The 25,774-nt window shown below is 41.4% G+C and overlaps 1 protein-coding gene across 1 annotated transcript in view; it reads right to left on the bottom strand.

Moving 5' to 3' along the window:
• Positions 1-25,383, bottom strand: part of TWIST2 (twist family bHLH transcription factor 2) — a 45,760-nt gene extending 20,377 nt beyond the window's left edge. The window contains exon 1 of the mRNA XM_075001443.1: positions 24,676-25,383. Within this exon, the coding sequence (XP_074857544.1) occupies positions 24,714-25,196 (483 nt within the window). The 5' untranslated portion in view covers positions 25,197-25,383 and the 3' untranslated portion in view covers positions 24,676-24,713. The remainder of the gene's footprint in view (positions 1-24,675) is intronic.
• Positions 25,384-25,774: the final 391 nt, after the last annotated feature.

The raw sequence follows: 25,774 nt of genomic DNA, 5'->3' as shown, positions 1-25,774 counted from the left end.
GAATTGATCAGCACACTCACTGTGAAACTATACAAACCACTTTCCCAAGGCCAGGAGAGACCAGGTTCAGAAACTAAACCTGGGTCTCTCCCAGTAGTATAAATAGAGCCATGGCCATGAGCGTATAGCAAGTCTGAATCATCTTGGGTTTTAAATTACACTTCCAAATTGCACTGTATATGATCATGTCTGTCTATATCTGCTTATGCTGATGTACGTTTTGTGCCACATAAAGCATTGGAATTAATGTGCGAACACCATTTTTGAAAATCAAAATCTGACATCTTTAACCAACCCTCTCTCATTACCATATTAACTTTCCATTTTGGGGTTTATCATGGCACAAAGAGAACATTTCAACCCAAGGGAAGATTTTGCCCTGAATGCTTTGGTTTTGGTTGAAAGTGTTATTCGTGGGAAATATATTGGTGAAAATATTTATAGCCAACTTCCATATCCTCGCCTGGGAGAGATGAAGACAGATCTGCACTCTATGATCCTTCCAACCTCCTCTAATTTAACAGCCTGTCTCTTCCTCACATTATGCCTCAGCTCAGGTCTGGTACATGTGAGCAAGGATTTTGCTGGGACTGTCAACAAGACATTTATGGTTACACTAATTGCTTTTTTCAGAGAATGCTCTGTTTTCTGAAGTGTGGGGGTCTGCTGGTCTATTTACCAACCACTCCAAAATAGTCAATATAGACTGGGAATTTTAAAGGTCTATGGGAGTAAGGTGCCCAAATCCAGTTGCCTTACAATGATTTTCAATGGGAGGAAGGGGTCTAACGCCCTGAGGCTTCCTTGCAAAGCCCCACCATAATGGCTGGTGTAGGTATTGCAGGAAAGCAGATCTTTCCCAAGAGCCCGTCACATTATTAGAATGGCCCTCACCCTAGGCATATAAATGCAGTGTCCCAGTTCTACTATGTGCATTTTGGTTCCTGTAAATAACAGGTGTGAAGTAACAATTTGGCATGTGAGCGATAGCCAGGAACAAAACATGACATCACCTAACCTAACGTGAGATGAAAAGATACAGATAAAGACCTTAAAAGCACAACCAGTCCGGAGGGCCAATGCCAATAGACACTTTTAGTACTAGACCTCTGGAACAGCCTCCCTTGTCCTCACCTCACACTGTGCCAGTGGAGAATAACCTGCTGTATCGTTTAGTCAGCACTCTGTTTTATCAGAAGCCTCATGTTCAGTAACAGAGAGGGGGCTGTGCTAGTCTATACACTATCAAAACAAAAAGCAGTCAAGTAGCGCTTTAAAGACTAGCAAGCCCCAGGTCCTGGAATCAGGTGAGAACGCAAGAATTTGAGCTTTCATTTAAAGAAAAAGTTTCTTATGCCTCACAGTTGCTCAGAAGAGCTTGAGAATATGAACTCTAATGGTTTCAACACCAGAAAGAACCCCAGATGGATGATTAAAAAATACCTCCTGAAAATATGGAGCCTAACTCACGATTTTTCAGTGCTTGGTTATGATGGTAGCACATATGTGACTGTCAGAGCTCATGTTAGGTTAACTTATGCTAACAGTTTAAGAAGCCAAACAAGACGGAGACTGCTGATCCTAAAAACAAAAAATCCATGAGCAGCCAGTGCAATTTGCATTCAGAGATGCCTGTGCAATAATGGTTGCCTCAAGAACACCTGTATATTCTCCATTTATTTGGGCAAAAACCTTACAGTTGTCTCTCTTGCATGTTCAAGTGCTTGTTTGGCAGCACAAATGGAGGCTCTAATAGCTGTAATTTTGGCAGCCAATTTAGGAAATGTGGCCCATGATGTATTTTGCTAGAAGCCTGAATGATTATTTAAACTTCCAGGTCAGGGTACAACTGCAGCGACTGGTCAGCCTCAGATCCAAGCTGCATATTGGGGTTTCACTCATAACAATGACTTGTTACTCTTAATTTCAGCCCTGATTCAGCTTGTTATTGAAATGCTTGCATGACGGCAAGAATGTGAAAAGTTCTCTGCATTTCAATAGGCTTGTAGCATGATATGTGGAGCTGGAGAAAGAGGAGCAGGTTTCATGGGGGGATCTAGATTGGTGTGACACCCTGGAGAGGGGCCTGGAACATAAACTGGAGTTAGGGCATTACTGAGAAATATGGGCATCTTTCCATGTAACCTAACACTGGCTGCTCTGCATGGTCAATAAAGCAATCTTGCCTAAATGTCTGCCAGTTGGCTCCATCACATATTGTCAATGAAACAGGTCTCATCTTCATTCAGAGGTCAGCAACCTTTCTGGGGCGGAGTGCCAAAATTTGACCTTTTGATCTCTATGTACTGTCCGAGTGCCAGTGACACTTTTTAAAGTCACTAATTGCCCTACTTGCAACAGCTTCATGACTAAATAAATGAAGATGCAGAGCTTTACTACTTAGGCTGTGGTGGGTAGCATTAGCTGGTCTTTTGTTAATCTGCAAGCGGCCTGGCTTCCAGCAAGCTCCCAGCTGCACGGGGGAGGAGGGTCCGGGCTGAACTCCTGCCTCGCGTGCAGATGAAAATCGGCTCACATGCCACTCTTGGTACCTGTGCCAGGGGTTGCTGACCCCTGTCTTAAATGTAACTTAAAATAAATATTTGGGAGATACCTAAATATTCTCACAGAGCATACATATTAGGGTCTTAAATCTGGTCAGTTTAACTGTTTTAAAGATATGTGCAGTTGCAGAAACTATGCAATGTAATGGTGGAATATATTTGGCCAATTTTAAGGGAATTAGAGGCTTTCTTACCATACTGATCCGAATGCCAATGCGCAGTAAAATTATCAGACATTTAAAGCCCATCTAACTCTTTGGACCACATTACACAGGTGATATTCTGCTTTAGAGTGACATCTTGGATGGCTCTGACACAAGATCCTTGTTCAGTGTTCTACTGGTTGTATCCTGAGTTCTGCAGATGCCGACCTTCTTATAAACTCCCACTCCTTCTTTGTAATTTGAAGTGACTTTAAGCAAAGGTGAGTGACAGGCAGAATACCCAACCCTTGTGTATCTTTAATGTAGAGACATCTATACACAGCACATGCATGTGGATCCTAGCACATGAGCGTCTTGCAAAGTGCGTTCATACACTAACACTGTACATGGATGTCATACGTGTTAGCAAGGACACAGAAGCTTTTCCTGAGCTATGCCACTGATCCTGCATTGCTTTAAGCCTTGAGCTTCCAGTGAATAAAACATGTAAATGAAGCATCTTATCAAATTACTTGGGGCTTGATGGTATTGTTTGGTTACAGTTCATAATGGTGGTAGCAACTGTGGAACTGCAGATAAATCTGCTGTTTTGTAGTGGGTGTGTAAAAGGGGCAGAGCTGTTGTCTCCTTCTGACCCTTTCAGGTTTAGCAGCGCTTCCCTAATAGCAAAGTCAAAGGCTTCTCTGTGCTCTGACACGCAGTGGCTGCAGTTATATCTGGCTCTTATGTGGTGTCTTTATGCAACACCTTTGTGCTTGTGCAGAATGGCCACTTCGCTAAGGTTTACTGGTTTGAAGATGCAAAGTGCTATGTGTAATTGTTGTTGCCAAGGCTTGGGCCTATGCACTAGCACAGCAAGCAGCTGCTGGGTCCCCACTTGTCGGAGCCCCTGATCTGGTTTGTGTCTGATAGGGTGGTTCATGAAACAGACACTATCTGCACATCAAGGAATTCCCCCCTCAGTGTATAACTCTGTAATGTGACCCAGGGTTGGTTAAATGGAAACCATACCTCTGGAGCTGGACCCCATGACGGTAAGACTTTGGCTAGTGACCAGTGGGAACAGGCTTTGGCCCATATTTACTTATGTCATTAGACTGCAAATGACACACACTTTGCTCCATGCAATCCATCTTCCTGTTTGTTTGGAAAACCATTGCTCATGCTGTTTGTTGTATAGAGCTCCTTGGATCCGTTCCCAGAGATCAGCACAGCCTGCAAGCCTCGTTTACTTTGCTATCTGCTTTGCTAATTTGTGCCTGTCTTTTGCCTTTCATGTTTGCTTGTGCTTTCTCCTCTCTAGGTCATGCCTTTTGTGCTGTTTTTTAACTAGCTGCTCTGCAGTGTTTTCAGATTCGTGTTTTTCAGATTCAAACCTTTGTTTGAGGAGCTAGACTACGAAAGTAAATGACTTTGAAACCTTCATTCAGCATACGCTGCCCAAGTAGGTTTTTAAACCAACAATAACTCTTATTAGCATGACTCACATTCAGCTGTTTGCTTTTGTCTCTCTCCAAATTTTAAATGCCCGTCTGTAATTTAGATTTATGAAATGAGAAGCTGTTAAATGCATCTATGCTGCTATATGAGTTGGAGACTGAAATACCTGCAGAAAGCAATTCTTTATGTGAAGACAGAAGGTCAAATCCTGACCTGCTCTAAAAAGCAACAGAAAATGTTAGACAAAGGTCAGTTTGGCATCTAAAAAGCATAGCTAGCAGTGTGGAAGGATGGTCTTCTGGGTCATATTTAAGGAAGCTGGGTTCAACTCTGGACAGATGTTCTGTGCAACCTTGTCACTTAGTCGCTCTGTGATTGTCCTGCTCCAAAGATCTTACAGACAAAAGATGGAACACAGGAAGGCATAGGAGTTAAGGGTCTTGAGCAATGTCTTATATGACATCCACATCTGGAGACTTTTCGGAGCAGTGTCTTACACGCAGTATTAGCCACCCGTAGAGACGTGTGCCAACTACGGAGGTGAGGTGGATGCTGGTCCTGACCAGAAAGTAGCACTGGGGAGGGTGCAGCACTACAGCAGGAAGTAACCACCAGGATGGGAAAAGCAGAAGATGGATGTTATGTGCAATAGAATGTTGGACACAAGCCTGCAGGCTACATCCCATAACAGCTGGACGGCCAGCGCAAGCCCCTAACTGGTCTGCAGGGGAATCAAATACATGCAGCATTGCCTCATCGCCTGAAGCATCATAGCTGAAAGAGGCCTGTGAGCACCACAGCTATTTTTCTGTCTTCCCTCTTCCAAGGTGATCCCTCATTTTTCAAGCCATGCTGTGCTCCAGGTCTAGCAGCCTGTGCCAAATGGATGTGAGCAAATGCCTGCCCTGTTAGTTTGGTCAGCAAGCCACATACGTTCATCGGAGCCAGGGGCATAATTGGCAATCTATGCCTGTCGCATTGCCTCCCTTTTCTGTTCCAGGGGCCTGTCTCGAAAAGCTGCCTATTGAAAAGTAGTTGTGCTCTGAACAGTGCCTGTTGCATGGGTATTGTGTGGTTCTGAGCACCTCTGTGGACTCACAAGAACCCTGCCAGCACAGTCAACATTTTTTTAAAAAATAATTTGAAGTTAGTTAGGGCTGCAGAGATTTACCTAGAGGAGAACTTGGCTTTTAGATTGTTACAACGGGTGGTGAGAGGTGACAGGAGAAGAATCTTGCTTGACTCTTGGTCCAAGTTGAATGTGTTGGGCTGACAATACGGGTTGGGCAACGCATTTATTTTTCTTCGTGGAAAATTATGACACAATAAAAATTAATTTTGGCAAGAAATTCAAGATCAAAAATTTCCAGCAGAAAACCAGACCTTTTGATGTTGAAATGTTGCTGCAGTGCTTTATGGGAATTGTAATTTTGGGTCCATTCTGGCCCCATTCTCTTCTATGGTCAGGGCTGCCAGGCCGGACTACACCTCCATTGATGCACTGTCATGTCCCCTTGTGCTGACCTACCTCATTGCATCATGGGAGTGATGTAGCTGCAGCCTTTCCAAATTGAAGCTTTGTTTCTCAGAAAAAATTAGGTTTCCAGGTGCTTAGTTTTTCAACAAAAGGTCAGGTTTCTGAGGGCAGTGGAACATTTTAATGTTGTCAAAAACCCAATTTTCTATTTTAAAAACAGTTTTGGTGGAAAATATTTGACTCACCCTGCTGACAGGTTGTCGATACCCTGAGTTGCCTCCAGCCCTAAAACATCAGGGCGGCTTGCTATCGCCATCTCTCGGCAAACAGAGAAAAGCAGCCCAGAGCTGCGGGAGACCTCTAGACGGGCAGGGGGCTCTCTGCTGCCATCTGTTGGCAAGCCATTGTACATGACTGACTGGCCCAGGCCTTATTTGCATTTCAGTTATGGAACACTTTGGGGCATTTTGGTTATATTATAGTGAAGTTTTGTGTTTGGGGGAACCGAAGTGCTGTTGACCCTGTTGGGAAAAGAAGGAAGAAGAGGGCTGCAGAAATGCATCCTGGGTCAACCTGACCGCAACTGCTTTCTGACACAGTTAAGTCAGAGAGAGAATGTTGGCTTTTTAATAATCTTAAATACTATTGATCGCTCTCTGCAGAGCTGCAACTGCTGTAAGAGAGTCAGTGGTGCAGAGCTGGAGTAGTTTCAAAGTAATCAGAGGCACTGATTTGAGGTAGCTTGGTGTTTTGCTGCAGAGAACGCATAAGCCTTTCTACCCTGGAAATAAAGCGGTAATCATCTCAGCTGAGTCTTATGGAGTCCCAGGACCAGCCAGCATCCTTCAACCCTACAAACTGTGAGTAGGGAGCAGTGAAGGGGCTACAGTACATCAGCCACTTATACCTGCTACAGGGCATGAGGCTGAAATGACTGGAGTGGGGAAGACGTCTTATTTAGTATTGTTAACTTATTAATTTCTGGTTTTCCCAATTTTCTTCTCTTACTCACTCCAAAAATCAAGTTTTGTATTAACCCCCTGAGCTTACTGCTTTTGAGTGGGGAAACTCTGGCTCTCAAGAGTTCATGAGAAGTATATAAAGGTTTCTCAGTGGGGGCTCAAGCTGGTGATGCTTAAACCTTTAAAAGGGACCCCTAGAAAACTGATCACACTGGACAAAAGGTTTACACGTAAACTGAGCATGTTAAGACAGACAAAATATGGCACGAACCAAAGGGGGCTCTATTTCCAGAGCAGAGGCATATTTCAGCATTTCGCATTCACATGTACAAGTCTCAGGGTTGCAGTAAGAAAGGATGCTGTGAAAGAATGCTGTGAGTTTTGTGGTCTGTACCATGAAGGGATATGGGGTGGAGAGTTTGCTGCCTTTTTGCTTGGTTGCTTGTAAAGCATGAGGATCTGTCAGCTAGGGGGGAAGAAAATGTGACTAATCTCAGAAACAAATGAAAGAGCTAAAATGCTTTCCCCAGGCTCCGGGTTATTAGTGGATAATAAACTGTACACCTACAAAGGGGACCTAGATCTGTGTAGGCTCTTGTGAGGTGCTGTGAGGGCATAGGCTATTTCTTGTGGTTATTTGCTGTGCTTGGTTGTTACAGCACATCACAAGTGCAGATGTATACGAACAAACCTCTTACTTATGTACAACTTGCATCTCTGCTTTTATGTTAACTTGTATTTCATTTTTAATACCTGATCCTTTATACACTTTTACCTAAGTTGCATTACATGTCTGGAAACTGTTTTTTTTCTTTTCTTTTTTTTTTCCTGTAACCCTGTGTTAGTGTACAGGGTCTGCTTCAAAACTAAGGCACACTTTTTTTCTTTGGTGCTTGTCAGTCCTTTAGGCCCAGTTCTCATCTTACTTCTGCCAGGCTTACTGGTTTGGTATTTGGTGGAATTACTTCTGTTATACATGGCAGGCTGTAAGAATTTGTCTCAATTAAGCACCTGCAAAGTGTTGGGACGGTTGATTTCTATTTGCTATCTGAGCACAGTAGGAGAGTTTTTTTTGACTTTACAGGCAGAACCAACTCCGTGTCTTCTAAGATTTTGTGGCGGGAGCATTTGCAATAGAAATTCATGCATTGCTGTAGAACTGCACTCCACAGTCTATGGTTTTATTTAAAAATGCAAATAACTAAATATTTTTTTCTAGCCCTTCTGGCTTGCAGGCTTGAAATGTTGTAGTGCTGCTTCCCTGAACATACAGGCAGCTGGTAAGCCTATCTCTAAGAAGCATGAGCTGCCCTTCCTTCATCTCAATTCTACCAATCCAGAATGAAGACCACAGAGACTATTGAATTTATTGCCTTTGCTGCAGGATGTACATGCATGGCTGCAGAACTGAGGTTCAGTTTGCTGTACAGTAGTGGTAGTCAGAGAACTAAGAAATGTGTTTTTGTGGGGCAATGAATGTTTCGTGATGTACTTGGAGCAAATGTGTCCTTTGCCTGGGCAATGGTTAAGTCTGTGCCATGCATCAGGATGGTTCACTCTGCCCTCTAGTGCTTTGTGTGGCATAAACTAGACAGAGACGGCATAAAATGCAGAATGACAAAGACTGTGTGTGTATGTTCTGTGCTATTATTTTCTGTATTCTCTTTAAGGACGTGGGGGGTGTAGGGATATTTGTCCGCTTTTAAATGGTGAGGATCTGAGCCTGTAAAGTATTAACCAGCTTGGAAATGAAGGAATACTGTTAAATGCTGTTTGTCTATAATTGGGATAATAGTCAAGAAAGCCCCTTTCAGACTGTCAGTGCAGAGATCGTTATCGCTTATCACATAAATAGACTTGACCTGTTCCCACTAACATTCTGACACTGAAACAGCATCCTAGCTAGAAGTAGCAACAAATACACATTGATGGGGTTATTTTCAGCAAACTTGTTTTCCAATCACCAGTTGAAAATTTATTTCCCCTCCCCCCACCTTTTCAAAGAAACAAACACTAAAGTGTACAAAAGTCCCCAAGGGGTATCTGTGTTAGTCTGTAGCTTCTCAAATAACAAGCAGTCCTGTAGCACTGCAGAGACTAACAAATTTATTTGGTCATGATAAGGTTGTTATTCTTAAAGGTGCTACAGGACTGCTTGCTCTTACTAAACTGGACAATTTTCCAATCGAAGGAAAGTGTGAGGAAAAACTGTGAAAATGGATGATTTTTTTCGCCAAATGATGTTTTAATTTTTAGGGATTTTTGTCTAAAAAAGGAGAAAATTTGAATAAAAGTTCAAAATTATTTTTAGAAATTATATAGTGTATTTCAACCAGCTCTAATAACACTTGTTGGGAACCAACACTAATGTTTTGAGAGAGAGACCAGGTAGATGAGGTTATATCTTTTATAGGACCAACTTCTGTTGGTGAAATAGTCAAGATTTTCTCTCTCCAGAGCTTTTCAGTCTTGAAAGCTCCTCTCTTTCACCAGCAGAAGCTGGTTCAATGAAAGATATAACCTCACCCACCTTCTCTCTATAGTATCCTGGGATCTATACAGCTCTGCCAACATTGCAATCACCTAATGTTTTATGAGTTCTTTCTTGCTCTTTTGTCTACAAGTCTCCTTTTCTCCTTAGCTATGTGTTGTGAATTTTGATTTCTTCCGTAACAGCTGTAACATTTTTATAAGTCACCAAAAGTGGTTCAATAGAAGCAGTGAAATAACAGGCCAACACCCCTTCTGTATATTGATGAGGTGTTACCAAAATCACTGGACCTGCATTCTTTTACACCAGCAGGGAATTTGGACCCAGAAGGTATGCTATGGGCTCTTTGCCTGGGGCTGGTTGTAAGTGAGCAGGAACTCAGGTAGGGCATATTGTGATAATTGGCAGCCCTTTTTACACGAACAAATGGGGCTGCTGTTGTTTCTATAGCTGGACACTAAAAAAGACACCACAATGCAACACAGTGTAAATTACTTTCCTCTCCCTCCACCAGATCAGAAACCAGACCAAAACTGTCTGAGATTGTGTGTGAAGTGTGTGTTTGGCGGGGGGGTAGTTGTCTAAAGGTCTCCCATCACTTTCTTCTGACATCTTTGTAGAAAACATTGTTCACAGAGCTGTGAGGATGTGACCGTTTCTTCCAGGTAACTCCCAGAGGGAGGAATAGTACAAACAATGAGACAATTAGGGCACCTTCTCTTTATTTTAACATGTATCTGAGTGGTCCCAGGAGGAGCCAATGAACGAACAGCTGTCCAGGCCCTCTCTGAAAACTTTTTGTTGTCAATTACCTAGCCCCCCTCTCCTGCTCCCCCTTTTTTTTGTATTGTACGTGTTTTCTTTTTGGGAGTTAGGCATGTCCCCTCTTTCCCACCTGATTCAATTTCTGTTGGGAGCCAGGCAGCTGAATTCGCTTTTCATGGATAGAGCTTCAGCCCAGAGTGGGAGAGGTGCCTAGCAATGAATTCTAATCATCACACAACACTTTTTTCTTGACTGGCACAAGCACTGATTGTTGAGATTAGAGGGAGTTTCTCCTCATATTAAGGCCGAGAGTTTAAAGGGCATCTGCCTATGGTTTCCAGTGCTCAGTTCCCATGACAATGGCAACTGGGTGTGCTGTTCTCTTAGGTATCATTCAAGGTCTAAATAATTTAGGGCCCAATAATTTAGGGTCCCTTGGATTGTGCTGTGGATAAAGGTGGCTAGTGCAACCTATGCAAGAGGTGAGCTATCTAGGAAAGGAGAGAGCTGTATGGGGCACCCCTTTGTTGCATCAGACAGCTCAGCTGTCTCGCAGATGGTCTGAATTAACTCTGCACTAAGGGCAGTGAAGCATCAACAGGCTGTGGCGTGGCAGACAGTCTATTACCACTTGATGTCAGGATGTTAAAGTGAAATAAGATTCTCTGTACAGTGTTTTATGAGACTGTAGTGGTTTGGCGGCCCCGCTCCTGCAGGGTATGGGTTAAAACCTAGCCCTGGGAGAGGGCTGAGGAGTCAGCAGCTGAGGCAATTAACTGCCAATTAGGGCCCAGCTGAGGGCTGTTTAAATGAGAGCTGCTGAAGAGAGGAGAGGAGACCGGGCCTTGCGGAAGGGCAGGCAGAGCTGGAAGAGCTCTGGTGAGGCACGCTCCCAAGCAATAGGGTCTGAGACAAGGCCTAAGGTTGGTAGGGCTGCAGCGGGGCAGCCAGTCCAACTCCCTGCCCATGGTGAGTGGCCATTTCAGATGGCAGTTTGCCCCTGAGGTAAGGGGCTAGATGATGACTGGCAGTGGGTCACTGAGGCCAGGTGGTATCAGGGTTCCATGGGAGGGGAGAACTCCAGGGTGGGGCACTGTGGCAGGGCGGTACCCTGAGGGAAGGGCCCCATGATCTAGGGGGGACAGAGGGTCTTGAAGTAAGTGGGTGGAGAACAGCAGGGTGGTAACAGCAGGTGAGATACTGGCCAGAAGAGGGCACGCCAGGCTGAAGAGCTAATTCCTAAGTGACCAGCCGGAGGTGCTGCAGCAGAGTGTCACGCCTGGTTCCGGAGACTCTGACTGTCCCCAGATAGGAATTCCACAGCAGAGAGCGGGTAAATGATTTGTCTGAAGGCAAACCCTGAGCAGCAAACCTGAGGCTGGGACTCCACAGTTTGGCCTGCTGTTCTCCATTACACGCCAGCACTTCTCACTTCACTGTAACTGCTTGGCAGAATCCAGACACTTTATTTACAATTTTTGACAGATAATATCAATGTTTCTTTTGAGGCATAATTTGCTGATTTTTACTGATTAGATTTTTGCATTTGTAGAATATAACGGGGGATCTCAGACAGTGAATATTTGATTATAGTAGACAACGAGATTTAAAAACTCATCTCTTTCTCTACCCATTAAAACACAACTTGTCAATATGGCAAACTATACAAAGCAAATATCCCTTAAAAGCAAGCCTTGAGTTTGCCTGGGTTTGTCTCTTGTGGTGGCGATAGGACTACTGATGGCAGACTGCCCTAAGCCCCACCCCTTCTGCCCTTGGCCCCACCCCTTCCAGGCCACAGAACCGGCCTCCCGTCTTCCTGGCCCTGGGCCCGCAGTAACTCTTGCCTGTGCTGTGATGTATTCTCCATTACTGACAATTTTCTAAATCAAGATTGGACTTTTTTCCCCCCCAAATATTTGCTGTAGGAATTATGGTGAGCAAGTCTCTGACCTGTGTTTCACAGGAGGGCAGACTAGTTGATCACAAAGCTGTGTGGGCTTGAGAGGGGGAGGGAGAATAATCTTTACATCTCCCCTCCGCCCTTTTCGCTAAGGAAGCCATGAAATTTAATCGGGAGAGTGAAAAATCCAAACAACAGGAACTTAGCTGTGATCTTCTTTTGCTACTGACTACCACTAGACTCCTGGAAAATGCAGTTAGACGACAATACTTCATTTAAAAAGCATTTCTGAACTAAGGGACATTGGTCTTCAAAATTACCAGTTTTATTGGTAACAATAATAGATTGTTTGCATAGCACTGCAGACAGAGAAAAACAGACTTTTGAGGGCATGCAAAGAAGATGTAGTGTAAGAAATGTTATATTTGGGGTTAGAATATAAAAGGTTGCAGTTATTTGTACTATACTGGGTGCTATACATATGTGAAGATAGCATCTGTGCCAAAAAGATCTTACAGGCTTATGTTTGGTGGTTGACAGACAGAATGTATTGAAAAGGCACATAAGAAAACTGCAAAGCCAATGGTTCTGAAATCTTTCTCAAGTGTTTACAATTGATTGACATCCCTGAAGTCATAGGTAAAAGGAAAACCTAAAAGGATAGAGTGATCTGTCCAGGGCTGGTGAAGAAGAGTTTACTTGAGGGAGGGAGGGGGAATAGATCTCCTATCTAAAAAGGGAGGTTGTAATCCAATTTAATTAAAACTATGTCACATAAAATTGTGTTTTGTGTGGGAGAGGTTAAAATGGAAGAATTTGAACAGATACAGAATCTGTTTAGCTGCAACTTTGACAGCTAAGTTGTGCTGTGAGTGAGTTTAAAATACTGTGAAATGGGCACGCAACACGCAATAGAACACACAAAGGGAGGGGACCTGCATGAACAGGGACTTGCTAATTACTTAGTAAATATACCATCTGTTTTACTTCATTTAAAACATGGAGGAAATGATTCTTGAAGTTTTAACTATAATATACACTGTTCAGCACTGATATTTGAAACCCATTAATCAATGCCAATAAAATAAATAAATAAAACATGGTATTTTAAAAAATAATTCAGGGAATATTTCAGTTCTGAGATGGTTTATAGTGAAATGTAAATAGGTAAAATTTTCAGAAGTGCCTCAGTCATGTTCTGAAAAGGAGTTTGAGACTTGGGGTTATATTTCAAATACACCTCAGGGATTAAGGCACTCTTAAATTTTAGGCCATCTCATTGAAAGTCACTGGATCTCCAGTGCGTAAGCCACTTTTGAAAATTCTACCCAATGTTGTTTATCTTCTGTGTATAGTTTAATTAAATGTGTAAGCCTAACATCTGTTTTCATTTATCCAATCGGATGAAATGTTTTGCAACACTGTGTCACTACATTAGTGTTCTGTTGCACTAGTGCGGGATGGTGTGTGGGTGCCGCAGCATGCTGGTGCCCTGCTAGTATGTCAGGCTCTTGCATTACTGAGAAGGAATTTGGGTTCCTTTCAAAATCCTGCCCTGTGCAAGGAATTTTCTAATATTAAGGAAAATTCTAACACTGATCACGAGCAAGATATCTCTTGAACTTTTCTTTCACTTGTGACCTAATGTGGAGCTTGAACCCAGGTCACTACAGTTCAAAGACTGGTGTTTTGAACTGCAGCATCACCTAGCCCTCTTTCAGTCAAGGTGTCAGTGTAATTTGATTTCTCCCGTGCTTGAAATGGGGTCAGAAAGTGCAGTCTCATGCAGGTACTCCAGTTCCTTTGAAAGATAAAACCTGTTGGACCTGTGACAGTTCAATGCAGGATAGAAGTCCTTGTAGAGGTAGTGGTAATAATAGAACCTTAGATTTAGTAGCCCTTTTCATTGGAAAGGATGTGGAAACTGTAAAATATTCATAGAACTCCACTGAGAAAGTCAGGAGCTCTGGGTGCAGACAGACTGCAGCATTGAACCTACAATGACTCGGAAGAGTAGAGGGCTTAAGGCGAAGTCACTGTACCAGATGTTTCATTACCTAGTGAGATAAAACAACATAAATGGTCATTCTGAAAGCTGACAGCTCAAATCAACAGTAACAGTGTGTGAGGGGATGTAGTTTGTACAAATTTGATTTATTTTTATACTTTTTTTACTTACTGGAATCTTGGTGAGATTTTCTTTTTTTTTCATGTTGTGTATGTTGGCACATAAATACCATGATTGCTGCTACAGCGTAGTACCAAAATGTTAGCTGGATAGAAATATTATTTCATGGATCTGATCTTCCTCAGTGGTTTGCTTGCATAGCCTTCTGCACATGTGGCATGGTAACAAATTGTTAGGTTAATGAACTATTGCAAGAAGTTTGGCTCTGCAGCACATTTAGCAGGGTTAGGATGAAAAGTTCACAAGAACTTGCAAAACGTGCTGAAAGGTCCGTATGGCCCAAATAAATGAACAGAAACATGTCCAATAGCTTCCATAAGTTTCAGAGTAGGTCCATAATGAATGTGTCACAGTAGGGATGTGTGTGTGAGGGCTCATGTTGTTTTAACATGGTGAAACCTGGAGTACCCGCAGCTTTTGTACAGATATAAACACCATCTAGGAGCGTAATTTTCTTTTCTGCCCAACACAGTAGTTATACTGGTACAATACAAGTGTCACAGTCATAACATTATCAACTTGCACTATAGGGACATACCTTATACAGATGGATAAGCCATACAGATATAGGGCACCTTTATGAGGTCTGTGTCCCCACTGGGGTGTTTTGCACTGCTTTAACTGTATCATTAGAGTGGTACAGTGTTTTAAGTATAGATAAGCCCCAAGTGTACCAGGCGAAAGGTACCTCCTGTGCTGCCACTAAGTATGCCTCCCTAATCACTAATATGTGTCAGCACCTTGGGGATGTGGTCTCTGACTGGAGCCCCACCATACAAAAGTGAGTCTGATTCCCCCAGTCCTGTTCCTGGCATGCCTGATCAAATCAGAGTCTCTCTTCATACGGCAGCATTTATTCGAGAAAATCATTTCAGCAGAGCTGTCTGACCTGCTGCAGTATAAATATCAGGTGGTGATAATGGCCCTGATTCGGGAGAACATGTAAGCATGTGCTCCGGTGTAACCAGTATGTGAGTGCCTGCACTGAATTGGGATGCTTTTCCTATTCTGGCCCAGTGTTTCACTGGGCTCTCAACGGCGTGTTGCATATGACACAGAGAGCCAGCAGCAAAATGTTTAGCAGCTGGATATTAGAAGGTATTTCTGCACCTATGAGAATTTTTAAAAATGCATAGGCAAGTTAGGTGCCTAATTGCTATGGCTCTCAACAGGTGTTATTTGACTGACTAATTGAGGTGCTGTTGACATTCTCACCAGCTGCCTCTCTTCCCCATTAGGCTTGTAAACCCTTCTAGGAATCTGGCCCCACCGTATTAGTAGAGGGGCACTAGCTTCTGAAACGAAATTTCTCTTTCTGGTTCATACCCGTGTTCAGGGTTCATTACCAAAACTGCCACTTCCTCTGCCAGTAGTTTCATTACCAGTCCAGTACAAGGGATCCTGAAGGGCACCAGAGTCCCTGGAGACATAATTTGCTGTTGTGATTCAACCCTGATGTAATTATTGCATGATTTGAATTAGGGTATTGCATTTAAAACAGAATAAATGTTCTAGAAGAGAAGCTGGGATCCATTAACAGCATTCCGGGTGCTGATCTTCACAGCATCATGAATCTGGTGCATTATTGCAGCCTGATATGTGCCTCTTTTTATGCGTGTTGGGTTGTGTCTTGTACCCTGAGTGACTCCACTTGTAGTCACGCTACTGGAGGATGAAATTTTCAGCATAGGTACTGCAGCTATAGGTGTGGGGGCGCTGCAGAAAGTGGTATCCATTATATACAGAGATTCCAGTTTGGTTCAACAACTCTCAGCACCCCGCCCCACTATAAAAATTGTTCCAGCACCCCAGTTTTTAGGAAGAATGACAGAACGTGGCTCTTAATATTTAGAGATCTTAAAGACTAGTTGGTGCCTTATGGTGAGCTTTGAACAAAACTGAGTTTAGGAAGTAGTCTGTTTAGCAATCATTCTATTTTCTTGTAGTTCTTTTCCTTATTATTTTGAGGGCCATTTTTATCAGAAGAAGATTTTTGTTTTAAGAGCTTATTCTGTCCCTAAAACTCATTATATGACATCACAATTGGTAGCTGTGGATACGTTTATGCTCTCGCAAACCAACGTGTATGACCACCAGGTAATATCACTAGTATTACAAATGAGAGGCAGAAAAAACCTTTGTCCTACAGGCAGGGTATGTTTTTGTTTTTTAAAAGGCAAACAGTTTTGTTTCACGGGGCAAGCCATGGGTATACTTACTAGCATATCTAGTGGAAGTTCTTCTACAGCACCGATTATGAAAGGATCTAAACAATTGCTACGCTGTACATGCCACAATACAGTTAATCAAGTTGTTATACAGATTCAAAAGGCAGTGTTGCTTCTTTTCAGTTGGCACACAAACAGCAGGCACATCGGAAACAGGGCCATTACTGACTTAGTACATGATTGCTGAAAGTTGGTAGAAAGGATAGGGATGTTACATATTATCTACATGCCCCTAGGAAAGCTTGTGTTTGCAGTACTATATATACAGCTGCAGAGTGGAAAAGGTTTTCCTTAAGGCTATCTCAGGAGTCTGCTAAGGCCATTCTTTCATTTTTAATGAGTCATGGTATTTTCTAACTTGATGAGAGATGTTTCTAAAACTATTATAGTTCTTCTCTTTTATTCCTTCAGTGTGGCAATTAGTTTTGTGTTCCGTACTATAGTGATACATTTACTAGCTGCCATTTATACCTTGAATAAAAGTCACTCTTGGGAGGGGTGGAGATGAGGGGGTTGAAAGAGGTAGGTGTGAAAGGGAGAGACAAATTACTTTGCTGAACCTGGCGTTGCATTTTTAGCCCAGAGGCTGTTAGAGTCCTTGCGAGAGATGATATGTCTATGATTTGCAGAGCTCTGAAGATCAACTCGGAAAAATTGTGTGTGTGTGTGTGTGTGTGTGTGTGTGTGTGTGTTGAATGACTGGCCCACCATCTAGTACAGTTTGGGAATGTTTGGGTACGTTTTGGTTCGAATCCTGCTGGCTAGTGCTTGTAGGAAGAGCCCAGCTGATGTCAGCATGGCTCTGCATGGGGAACAGTGATCCCGCCCCAGGGATTAGCTTGCCAGCTGTGGATCTTTGTGATGTCTGATGTGTGTAAAAAGAAATATGCAGTAACTTTCCATTGGCACCCTGTTAGGGCAGGAAGATGGTGGGGTGTGTATGTGGGTGAAGAGAACCCTAGTGGCAGCGTGAAATGTCTCCTAATTGCCATTTCTCTAAATGAAATTCCCTCGCTCTCCAGAATTTTCCAGGAGTGGCCCCCTGAATTGTAACAGAGATGCTGCTAAAGACTTGATCCCTCTGTCTGTCCCGGCTGTGAAGTTTGGTTGGTTCGCATTTTGAGCACAAACATCTGATTTTGAAACAGTGCAAAGCAAAAGAACGACTGCAGAATTTTGGTGATCAGATTGATCAGAAACTTAATTTTCCATTTTAGAGCGTGTGTTTGGCATGCCTTGTATCTCTTAAGGAAACACTGAACTATTTTTTCTCAGAGGGAGTGGTTATCAAGACAAAACTATCTTATTCAGAATTCAATTAATGCTTGCACAGGCTCACTGAACTTAGTCCAGAAAACATAAATCAAACTGAACCAGCAGTTATCTCCCCTCAGCCTTTGCTTTTCCAAACTTCAGTTTAAAGGCAGAGAGAAGAGAAGAACATGAGTGGGATTGTCACTCATTTCTAGCGGTAGGTATGCAGTAGAGGCAAACTTTCCTCTTGTTTTCTGATCATTTCTACATGCTCTGCAGAACCAAAATTTGCATAGCTGCTGCCTTGACATAACTTGTTGAGTTCAACAGGTTGGATGCCAGGGTGATCCTGACATTGGAACTTACAAAAGGAAGAGAACATGCAGAAGAGCCCCTGTAGAAGCAGGAATGCAACTCTAAGTCATAGCCTTGTGTTTTCATCTTTACCAAATAACTCCCCTAAAGGAAGAACTCCAGTAACTTTTTCTTTTCAGAGCAACAGAACTGTAGTCAAACTACCTGTTGCCCATTCCTTTCCACAGACTGTCAGACTACATAACAGGGTCTGTGCTTATTGCAACTTGTTTTGAGCTAGTGTCTTTTCTACAAATAACACAAGTTCTTTCTATCCAGTAAGCTTTACTGAGCAAGATCTGAATGCTGTGCGAAAGGAAGAAACATACCATGACTTTGCTGTGTTGAAAAACATACATTGTCCATTTGGGAGTTGATTTGCAACAGCATTATAATAGATACAGTCTGGCCTCTTTACTGGACTAGATGAAAATTATGAAAGGAAAAGGTGTTTGCGCTCGGAAGTGTATCTCCAATGTTTAAAAACATAGGCTCCGAGTTCTAAAAGAAAGTCAGAGATACTTAGGCCTATAGTTTCTTGAAGCCCTTTGAAATCCGAGGTGTATATTTGTAAGTAACACTTAACAGCAATATTGTTGTTGTTTTTCATAATTTGCGCTGCGGTATTGCCAAAAACCCACATTTGGGGATTATGGCTCTGGTTTGGGAGGCACCATATGCGTTCTTGAATCCATTGCTACATAAGAAAAATAACACCACTTCTTTTCGGCTCTGGCCTCCCTTACCCGGCCGCAAACTCACTCAAGTCAAAGGCTTGATCCGGCTTTACCCGGTCTCTGTGTAATCAGGAATAGGCGTTATTTTCAAGGCAAAATTTTGGAGTTAGCAAACTCTCTAAGATGGTGACTTGCATGGAAGTTCAAGTGGTTTGAAAAGAAAACCCTGTTGTAATATAAAGGAGGAGAGATGTATGTTGAAGAGCCATCATCGTTCCTTCCCACACAAGGAGATCGTGGCTAAAGGGTTATTCTCTCAAATCCATGCAAGCCAACTGATACCTGCCAGACTCTGTGTGTGTAATAAAGAGCACAGTCTGACACATACATTTTCCTTCTAAGCAGAAGGCTCAGCATGGTCTCTACCTTGCAGTATTCAAGCCAAGCTCCCCACAAATCCAGATGAAGTCCAGGGTTCAGTGCAATGCAGAAGATAAACTGATGCCTGAAAGCTGAGTGACTGTGTTGCAAATGGAGGCGTCTCCCGTCCCACTGCTATAACTGCTCAGAGATTTCTCTGTGGAACCTAATTGAAGCCTGGTTGCAGGATCAGGACCATCTGCAGAATAAAATGAACAGCCGAGAAAATTTCACCGTGAAAATGAAAAAGCCCCATTGGCATCTAATGCAGTGAAGAGTCATAAAATTCAGCTGCCTCAGTCTGGCTCCCTGATTTATATGGTAAAGCTTTCAAAGATACCATCTGATCAGTTTGATTTGATGGTCAACGTTTTATCCAATTTGGTTGACAGAGTTTGTAGGGGGGAAAGTTGAGGGTAGGCATGTGGGGGTATAGGAATCTTGAGGCAGTTTTGCCGCTGTGAATTACTGGTTGGCTGAGTTAATTCATTATTTATCAATATTAGTTTTCGCTGCTGAGTGGTCATCACCTTCAGCTGTAAATCCAATTGTTGGACCGTCTTGAGGGGTTTTGGGTGAACTTTTACTACTTGAATCTAGTGTTATAGTAATTAAAGACGATGATGATGATCATCAGCTGGAGAACATCCCATTATTCCTCATTTCTAAATTTCCTTAAGAAATAAATCATAAGTGTTGGCAAGGAATGCATTCCAGTCACTTTGAGTAATCCATTGAGACATTCAGCTACATCCTCATCTGGCGTTTACCAGTTGTGTCGATTTACACCAGCCAAGAATCTGGCCCGCTATTCTGGGGTTTTCTTCCTAGCAGCTGATTATTTAGGATTAAACTGAGTTCTGCCTTTAGTTGGTACATACTCTGAAAGCTACAAAAGAAACTCTTTTCCCCAAAAGGCAACTTAATTGTTGAACATTGCTCTGGGTGTACTCCGGAGTTCCGCAGAGCTTTCTGACCTGTTCCCTGACTCATCTGAATAGTCATTCTGCTTGAACAGAGACATACAAACTTGAGATTTCAAAAACACGTGGAAATGCCTGGCAGAACTACAGCTAAAAATGTAACTTTATTGCTAAAAGAAAAGCGACACAATATGTCACCAAAAAAAGATTTCAGCCACCGTTTAGAGGCTCTATCCTTGCTCTATTGCAATAACAGATGGTGCAGCAGCCAGCAAGCATGTTTTGCTCTTTCATCCATTGTTCTCTCTCGATAGATATATTGAATAAGTTTAACAAAAGCTAAAAGAAGGGAGATACACAAAAAGGATATGAGGCCGATACGCAATTCCTTGCTGAAGTATGCACACGTATTCTTCACAAATCAAAATCTGTTTTCTCTAAACTGAAGCTATTCAGAGCAGATGGCCACCAATTAGGTCAATATAGCTAAAATTTATACGTTTACAGTTTTCCTTAATGATCCTCCTTTATGTCCCCTTCATAACAGGACTTTAGAAGCAGAATTGACTTCAGTGGGTTGAATAACAAAACGTTTGTCACTCTTCTAAACTGTCCTTCAATTTCAGTCCAAAATGTGTATCTATCATATTCAGGCTTGATATTTTCTAACTTCATATGATCAAAAATTTACATTAGGAATTCTGAAGCATGAAATATGGGCGACAGAAAATGATTTTTCATGAAGGTGTGAATGCGTGTATCTAATATATATATATATATATATATATATATATATATATATATATATATATATATATATATATATCCATAATGAGGGTAAGATTGTATAATAGTACATTGGCTTCCTATGCCATTTCATGCTTGCGTCAGTATTTTTTTGTGTGTTTGCCCTTTATTTGGGTGCTTTGTCTCACATTAGCTTTGGCAGGTTGAGTGCTATGCGTTGGTTGAAATTGTGTAGCAGATTTATTCTTTCCCAAGAAAAGACACGAACGTAAACAGACCATCTAGAATGCATTTTGCAGGGCTTTTAAATTCACTAGTATGTAGAAACTAAACCTATTAATGTAAATACCAACTTTAAAAACTTTCCTGTCAAATAAGTAAGTTTACATTTTTAGTGGTGCCTTTAAAAAATTGGGCTTTTGAAAAAAAACAATTTAGTTAAAGTATCATGATACAACCAGTTAATAACAGTTAAACCAACTTTATTCTTTGAGTGCGTTCCATAAGAAATCGTGTTTTTTAAAAGACAAAGTAAAATAGAGATGCCAACTAACCAATTCACTTTTTCCATTGAAGAAACTCCTAAAATCATACTGAAATCTTAAGGAACAATCACAAGTAGGTGATAAAATATGCCCATTTACTAAAATAGTCTTTCAAAATTAACACAGTTGGCAAATGCTTTTCTAATATAAGGATCAATTTATATAATGTATACCGCCTTTTATAAAAATAAAATCCCATCACAGCCCTTATCGATAGCTCAAACATAAAAAGCGATGATCAAAAACAGGGTTTACTAACATGTTGGTGTAGAAGTAGGCCATGATTGATACTTGAATGGTGTTGCAAGGTTACACTGCTTTAGGTCTGACTTTAATTCTCGTCATACCAATACCTCTGGTTAGGTACTATATTTCTGTGCTTCTTACCCAAACCGTTAATCGACCATTATTTTTTTTCTGAAATTTAACTGTTTGGAATGTCTTACACATTCCAGCTTTCACAAAAATAATTGAATAGGATCAGGTGAGGTAGGCAGGTGCATAGTTCTAAATAGATGGAGTATATTGCCTGAATTTGTATGTTTGTTTAAACATCCTATAGCTTGATATGCTAATTGAAATGAAAAGGTGTGGCTAATTGACTTGAAATTACAGGACTATGTTTACTTTAATTATGTAGAAGAGAACAGGAAAACCTCTGATTGCTGGATAAGTCAGTAACAGTCACCCTCCTACTGGCATTCACAAATGCCAAGTGGCATTTCCCCAGGACCCAGGACTCTGATTTTTCTAATTAAATGAGCCTCTAATTTTTCTGCAAACCGGCTCTATAGCTGCTTAAAAGAGAGAGACTTTCCTACCTGTTTCTTTTCTAAACCAATGCTAAAGCAAAGAAATGTGGGTAATTAATAGCAAGGGGCTGATCCTTCATTCTGTGACATCGTCCAATTCTGTTTAGCCATTTCCTGTTTTTCTTTCTGTGCATCAGTTTCCTCTGATGGATGAATGCATACAGGGGTCCAGGCTAAAAGGATAAGCCACGCGTGCACATTTTACTATATTTCTTGAGGTGCATGCAGCTTTTGATGGACGGAATAAAATGATACAACCCAGATGCTTGCCGAATTGCTATTTGGTAAAAACATTTTCAACAGGTCTACCACCTTTTTAAAAATGCAAAATTTTGGGGGGATTTTAATAGAAGAGGACATAATTGTTAAGTCATGAAAGGAAAAATAAATAAGAAACAAATAGACAACTTCCAACATTTACTAGGAGGTCAAGTTATGGGAAAGAGATTGTATACCGGTTCCACGTGAAACAGATGAATATGTACTATATACGCTTAAAAATATTTTTCAAAACTCTTTATTGGGGTACAATTAATTTTCAACTCTAGATTTACCTATTTCATTGTTGTTAATGACATCCTGAAATTCACTATCTCTTAGCATTCATATACAGTATCTTTTTCATCAAGCTAATCTTAACTCTAATTCTGTTGACACTGCACTGGAAATATTTTGTTTTGTGTTTAAAGAAAAAAGATGAAATGCTGTTATCTGTCCCTAATGCACTGTAGCATGCACAAGGAAGGATATACAGAGATAACAGATTAAAATGAATTGACTAATGACAGCACATAATTTAGGAAACAACAGAATAAATGCATTGTTCTGCTATAGAGGTTTAGTATTCAGCCTATCTGAACTCCTAAAGAAATATGTGTTTGGGACATTTTACATCTGTTTTTGACAAAGATAACAGAAAATTCCCATAAAGAAGGTCTTTTCCCCCCCATCATATATTTGCCTTAACCTTTTAAAAACCATAATTAATGGGAGAAAAGGCTATGTATTTGATAAAAACAAATCTTAGAATTTGTTTGAAAAAGCTACTTTGTTCTGCTGTTTACAGCTGAAGCTACAGCAAAGCCATAAATGTATCAGGGCAAACCTGTCTTTTTCCTGGCCACGTTAATAAAAGTAGTTAACTTTAAAGATATAAATTGCCTGTTGGTGTGAAATGGATATACTTTTTAGAATAAAGAAACTAACTTCTTTCTAGGTCTTTGATGACAGAAGCTCTGTTGAAAGACATTAAAATACAAAGTATTTCAAGTACAAGTGAATGATGAATTTTTTTAAAAAGCTGTCTAAAGTATTTTAAATTACGTTATACTCTGCTGTTTTACAGTAATAGTGCCTGTTTCAGATTAAATCTTGCCAGTTGGATCAAGTTTCTTGTGCGTGTCCTATTTATCGATAAAACAAATATGAATTTATATAAAAAATCTGGCTAATGGACCAACCTGAGCTTGCTTTCATTTTTTTATAGGAGTTGATGTCATCAGGATAATTAGCCAATTTCATTTACACTGCTGCATGTTATACTACAAAACGTGAGTGTCTCCTTAGTTTCATTTCCGTGTTTATTAATAAATATTTTCTGACTTTTGTTGTATGTTTTATCTTTGGGTATTTTCTACCAGGCGTGCAAACAATAGGAATATATATATGAACTCTGAGGTCTGTCTTTCTTAACATAAACTTAGAACATCATTTAGAATAATTTAGGGGTTTTGTCTAAGCACATCTCTCTGCCTTCTGTCTCCTACTCCCCTGCTGACCCAAGAGACAACCTCTACATAATTAAAAAGAGAAGATAAATGGAAGTGTGTTTCTGGTAATAAACTGATGAGGACAAGTCCAGTCCTCAGAGTAAATAAGAAACTATGTTCAAGTTTGTAAGAATTTGTCACCAGTGTTACCTTTACTGGCCTTCAAGGGAAGGGAAACTAATCAAATATGAAATTGACAAGGAATTTGTTCTATCTTTCTTTGCCTTTATTTGTAAAGCAAGGAGAGGAAATGGGCATAGCACAGACAAACAAGTATAGAACGTCTGCTGATTATACAAAAATGTGACAAAGATCAGAGCAGAAACTATTCCTCACAGGATCAGCTAATCGTCCTTCCCAAAACAGCAGAATTGTAAAAACACTTGAAGCCTCTTTTCTTCATGCTGATTCTTTTAGAGCACAGACACAAACCAATCCAACAAGCAGCTGTGTTAGATCCTGGTGTCAGTGTGTTTGTCTAGTTGTCTTTTTTTTCTTGCTTTTGAAATTCTTCTCCAAGAAAAGTACTCTTGCAATTTTCACACCCTTCAGCATTCAATGTTACAGCTCCCTGCTTGGTAGCAAACCTTGTAAAAGATAGCAGCTGTATGTATGCATATTGATTTTAAATCTGAGCATATAAAATGTTTTACTTACTAGAAGTTTCTCTTACGTTAGTAGTGGAGTGAGTGGCAGGGAGAACTAATGTAATATTGATCTTTACTCTAGATGTTTGTGCCCTATGCAAGAGAATCGCTGATATTGTGATGAAGATAAACGTTTTTAGCTCTGTCTAGATTATTGTGTGAATCCTTTCTGCTTTATTCCTGGACTGCTGCTGGCTTTTTCTAAGGAGCTGTAACATTTTGGGCTCCTCATTTAAAACAAGCTTAATGTCTACCTTACAGCAAGGGTGACATGAAGCCTCACCATTCTCTGACAGAATTCAGCAAGACGCAGTTAGAAGTAAAAAGAAAGAACCAGGTACCTACCCCTTTGGCAGTTGTATTTGCTTTTGCCCAGGTGCTGGCTAGTGGGAGGCAGACATGGACCAAGCACCTTCCATCCTCCACACTGAGAAGGCATAACTGAGCCGCTCATGGGCCACATAGCTGCAGCTTGTCATCTTATTGTCCATCTCATCACTCTGTAAGACCTGGTAGAGGAAGTCTATGTACCTGGCTGCCAGTTTGAGAGTCTGGATTTTACTGAGTTTGTCAGAGGGCAACGTAGGGATGATCTTCCTCAGGGCTGCGAAGGCTTCATTGAGGGACTGAGTCCTCTGCCGCTCTCTGACATTGGCCAAGATCCTCTGGCTTTGGAGTTCTTCGTAAGATTGAGAGCTGGGGCTGGACTTTTTCCCCCTCTTGCCTGGGTTGGGGCTGCCATCTTCACTGGATTTCTTACTGTATCTCCTCTTCCTGCCGAATCGCTTTGGCTGCCTTTCCAGCTCCTCTTCACTGGTCCCCAAGCTATCCACAGGGGAAACAGGAGAACTGGAACTTTCTTCCATTCTTTCTGCAAGAAGGGGAGGGGAAGGGACCTTTCCCCCCTCCTGATGCAGCGTGTGTGTCTCTTAAATGGGTTTTAAATTCCTGAGACAGACCCTTTGGAAAAACTGGGAGTTTTTTGCTGACCCAACGTTTTCCAGGTTGCTTGAAGGGCTCTTATTTCAAGGACGGGGTTGTGCAAAAACTGAGGTCTTGGAGAGAGGAAGTTATTCTAACTTTTTGGAAACTTTAGCTGGGCTCGGTTGCTAAATAGTTGTCAGAAGTGAGGGAGGTGCAGGGCTCCCATCTGATTGGATAGCCAGACTAGTGGGAGGAAAACTTTCTTTCCTGCTAAACTTTCACAGTTTTATGTTACACTTAACTAAAATCTTGGGAATGCACCTCCAATAAAAGACCGTTTGCAACCACTGCTCTGCTTTCCCCCTTTCGATACATGTTTGCAGCTGCGGGAAGCCCTCACTTGCTAATTCACTGTGGCTTATTTTGTTCATAAGCTTTGCAAAGTGCCTGGGCTCTGAACAGGCGTACAATGCTGTGTCATTAAAGAATCCAGCTCAGCCCCCTTATATATGCATTAGGA

This window comes from Carettochelys insculpta, chromosome 8 (assembly GCF_033958435.1).
Source record: "Carettochelys insculpta isolate YL-2023 chromosome 8, ASM3395843v1, whole genome shotgun sequence".
NCBI lineage: Eukaryota > Metazoa > Chordata > Testudines > Carettochelyidae > Carettochelys > Carettochelys insculpta.
Note: the sequence above shows the minus strand (reverse complement) of the source record. Positions and strands in the feature narration are given on the sequence as shown.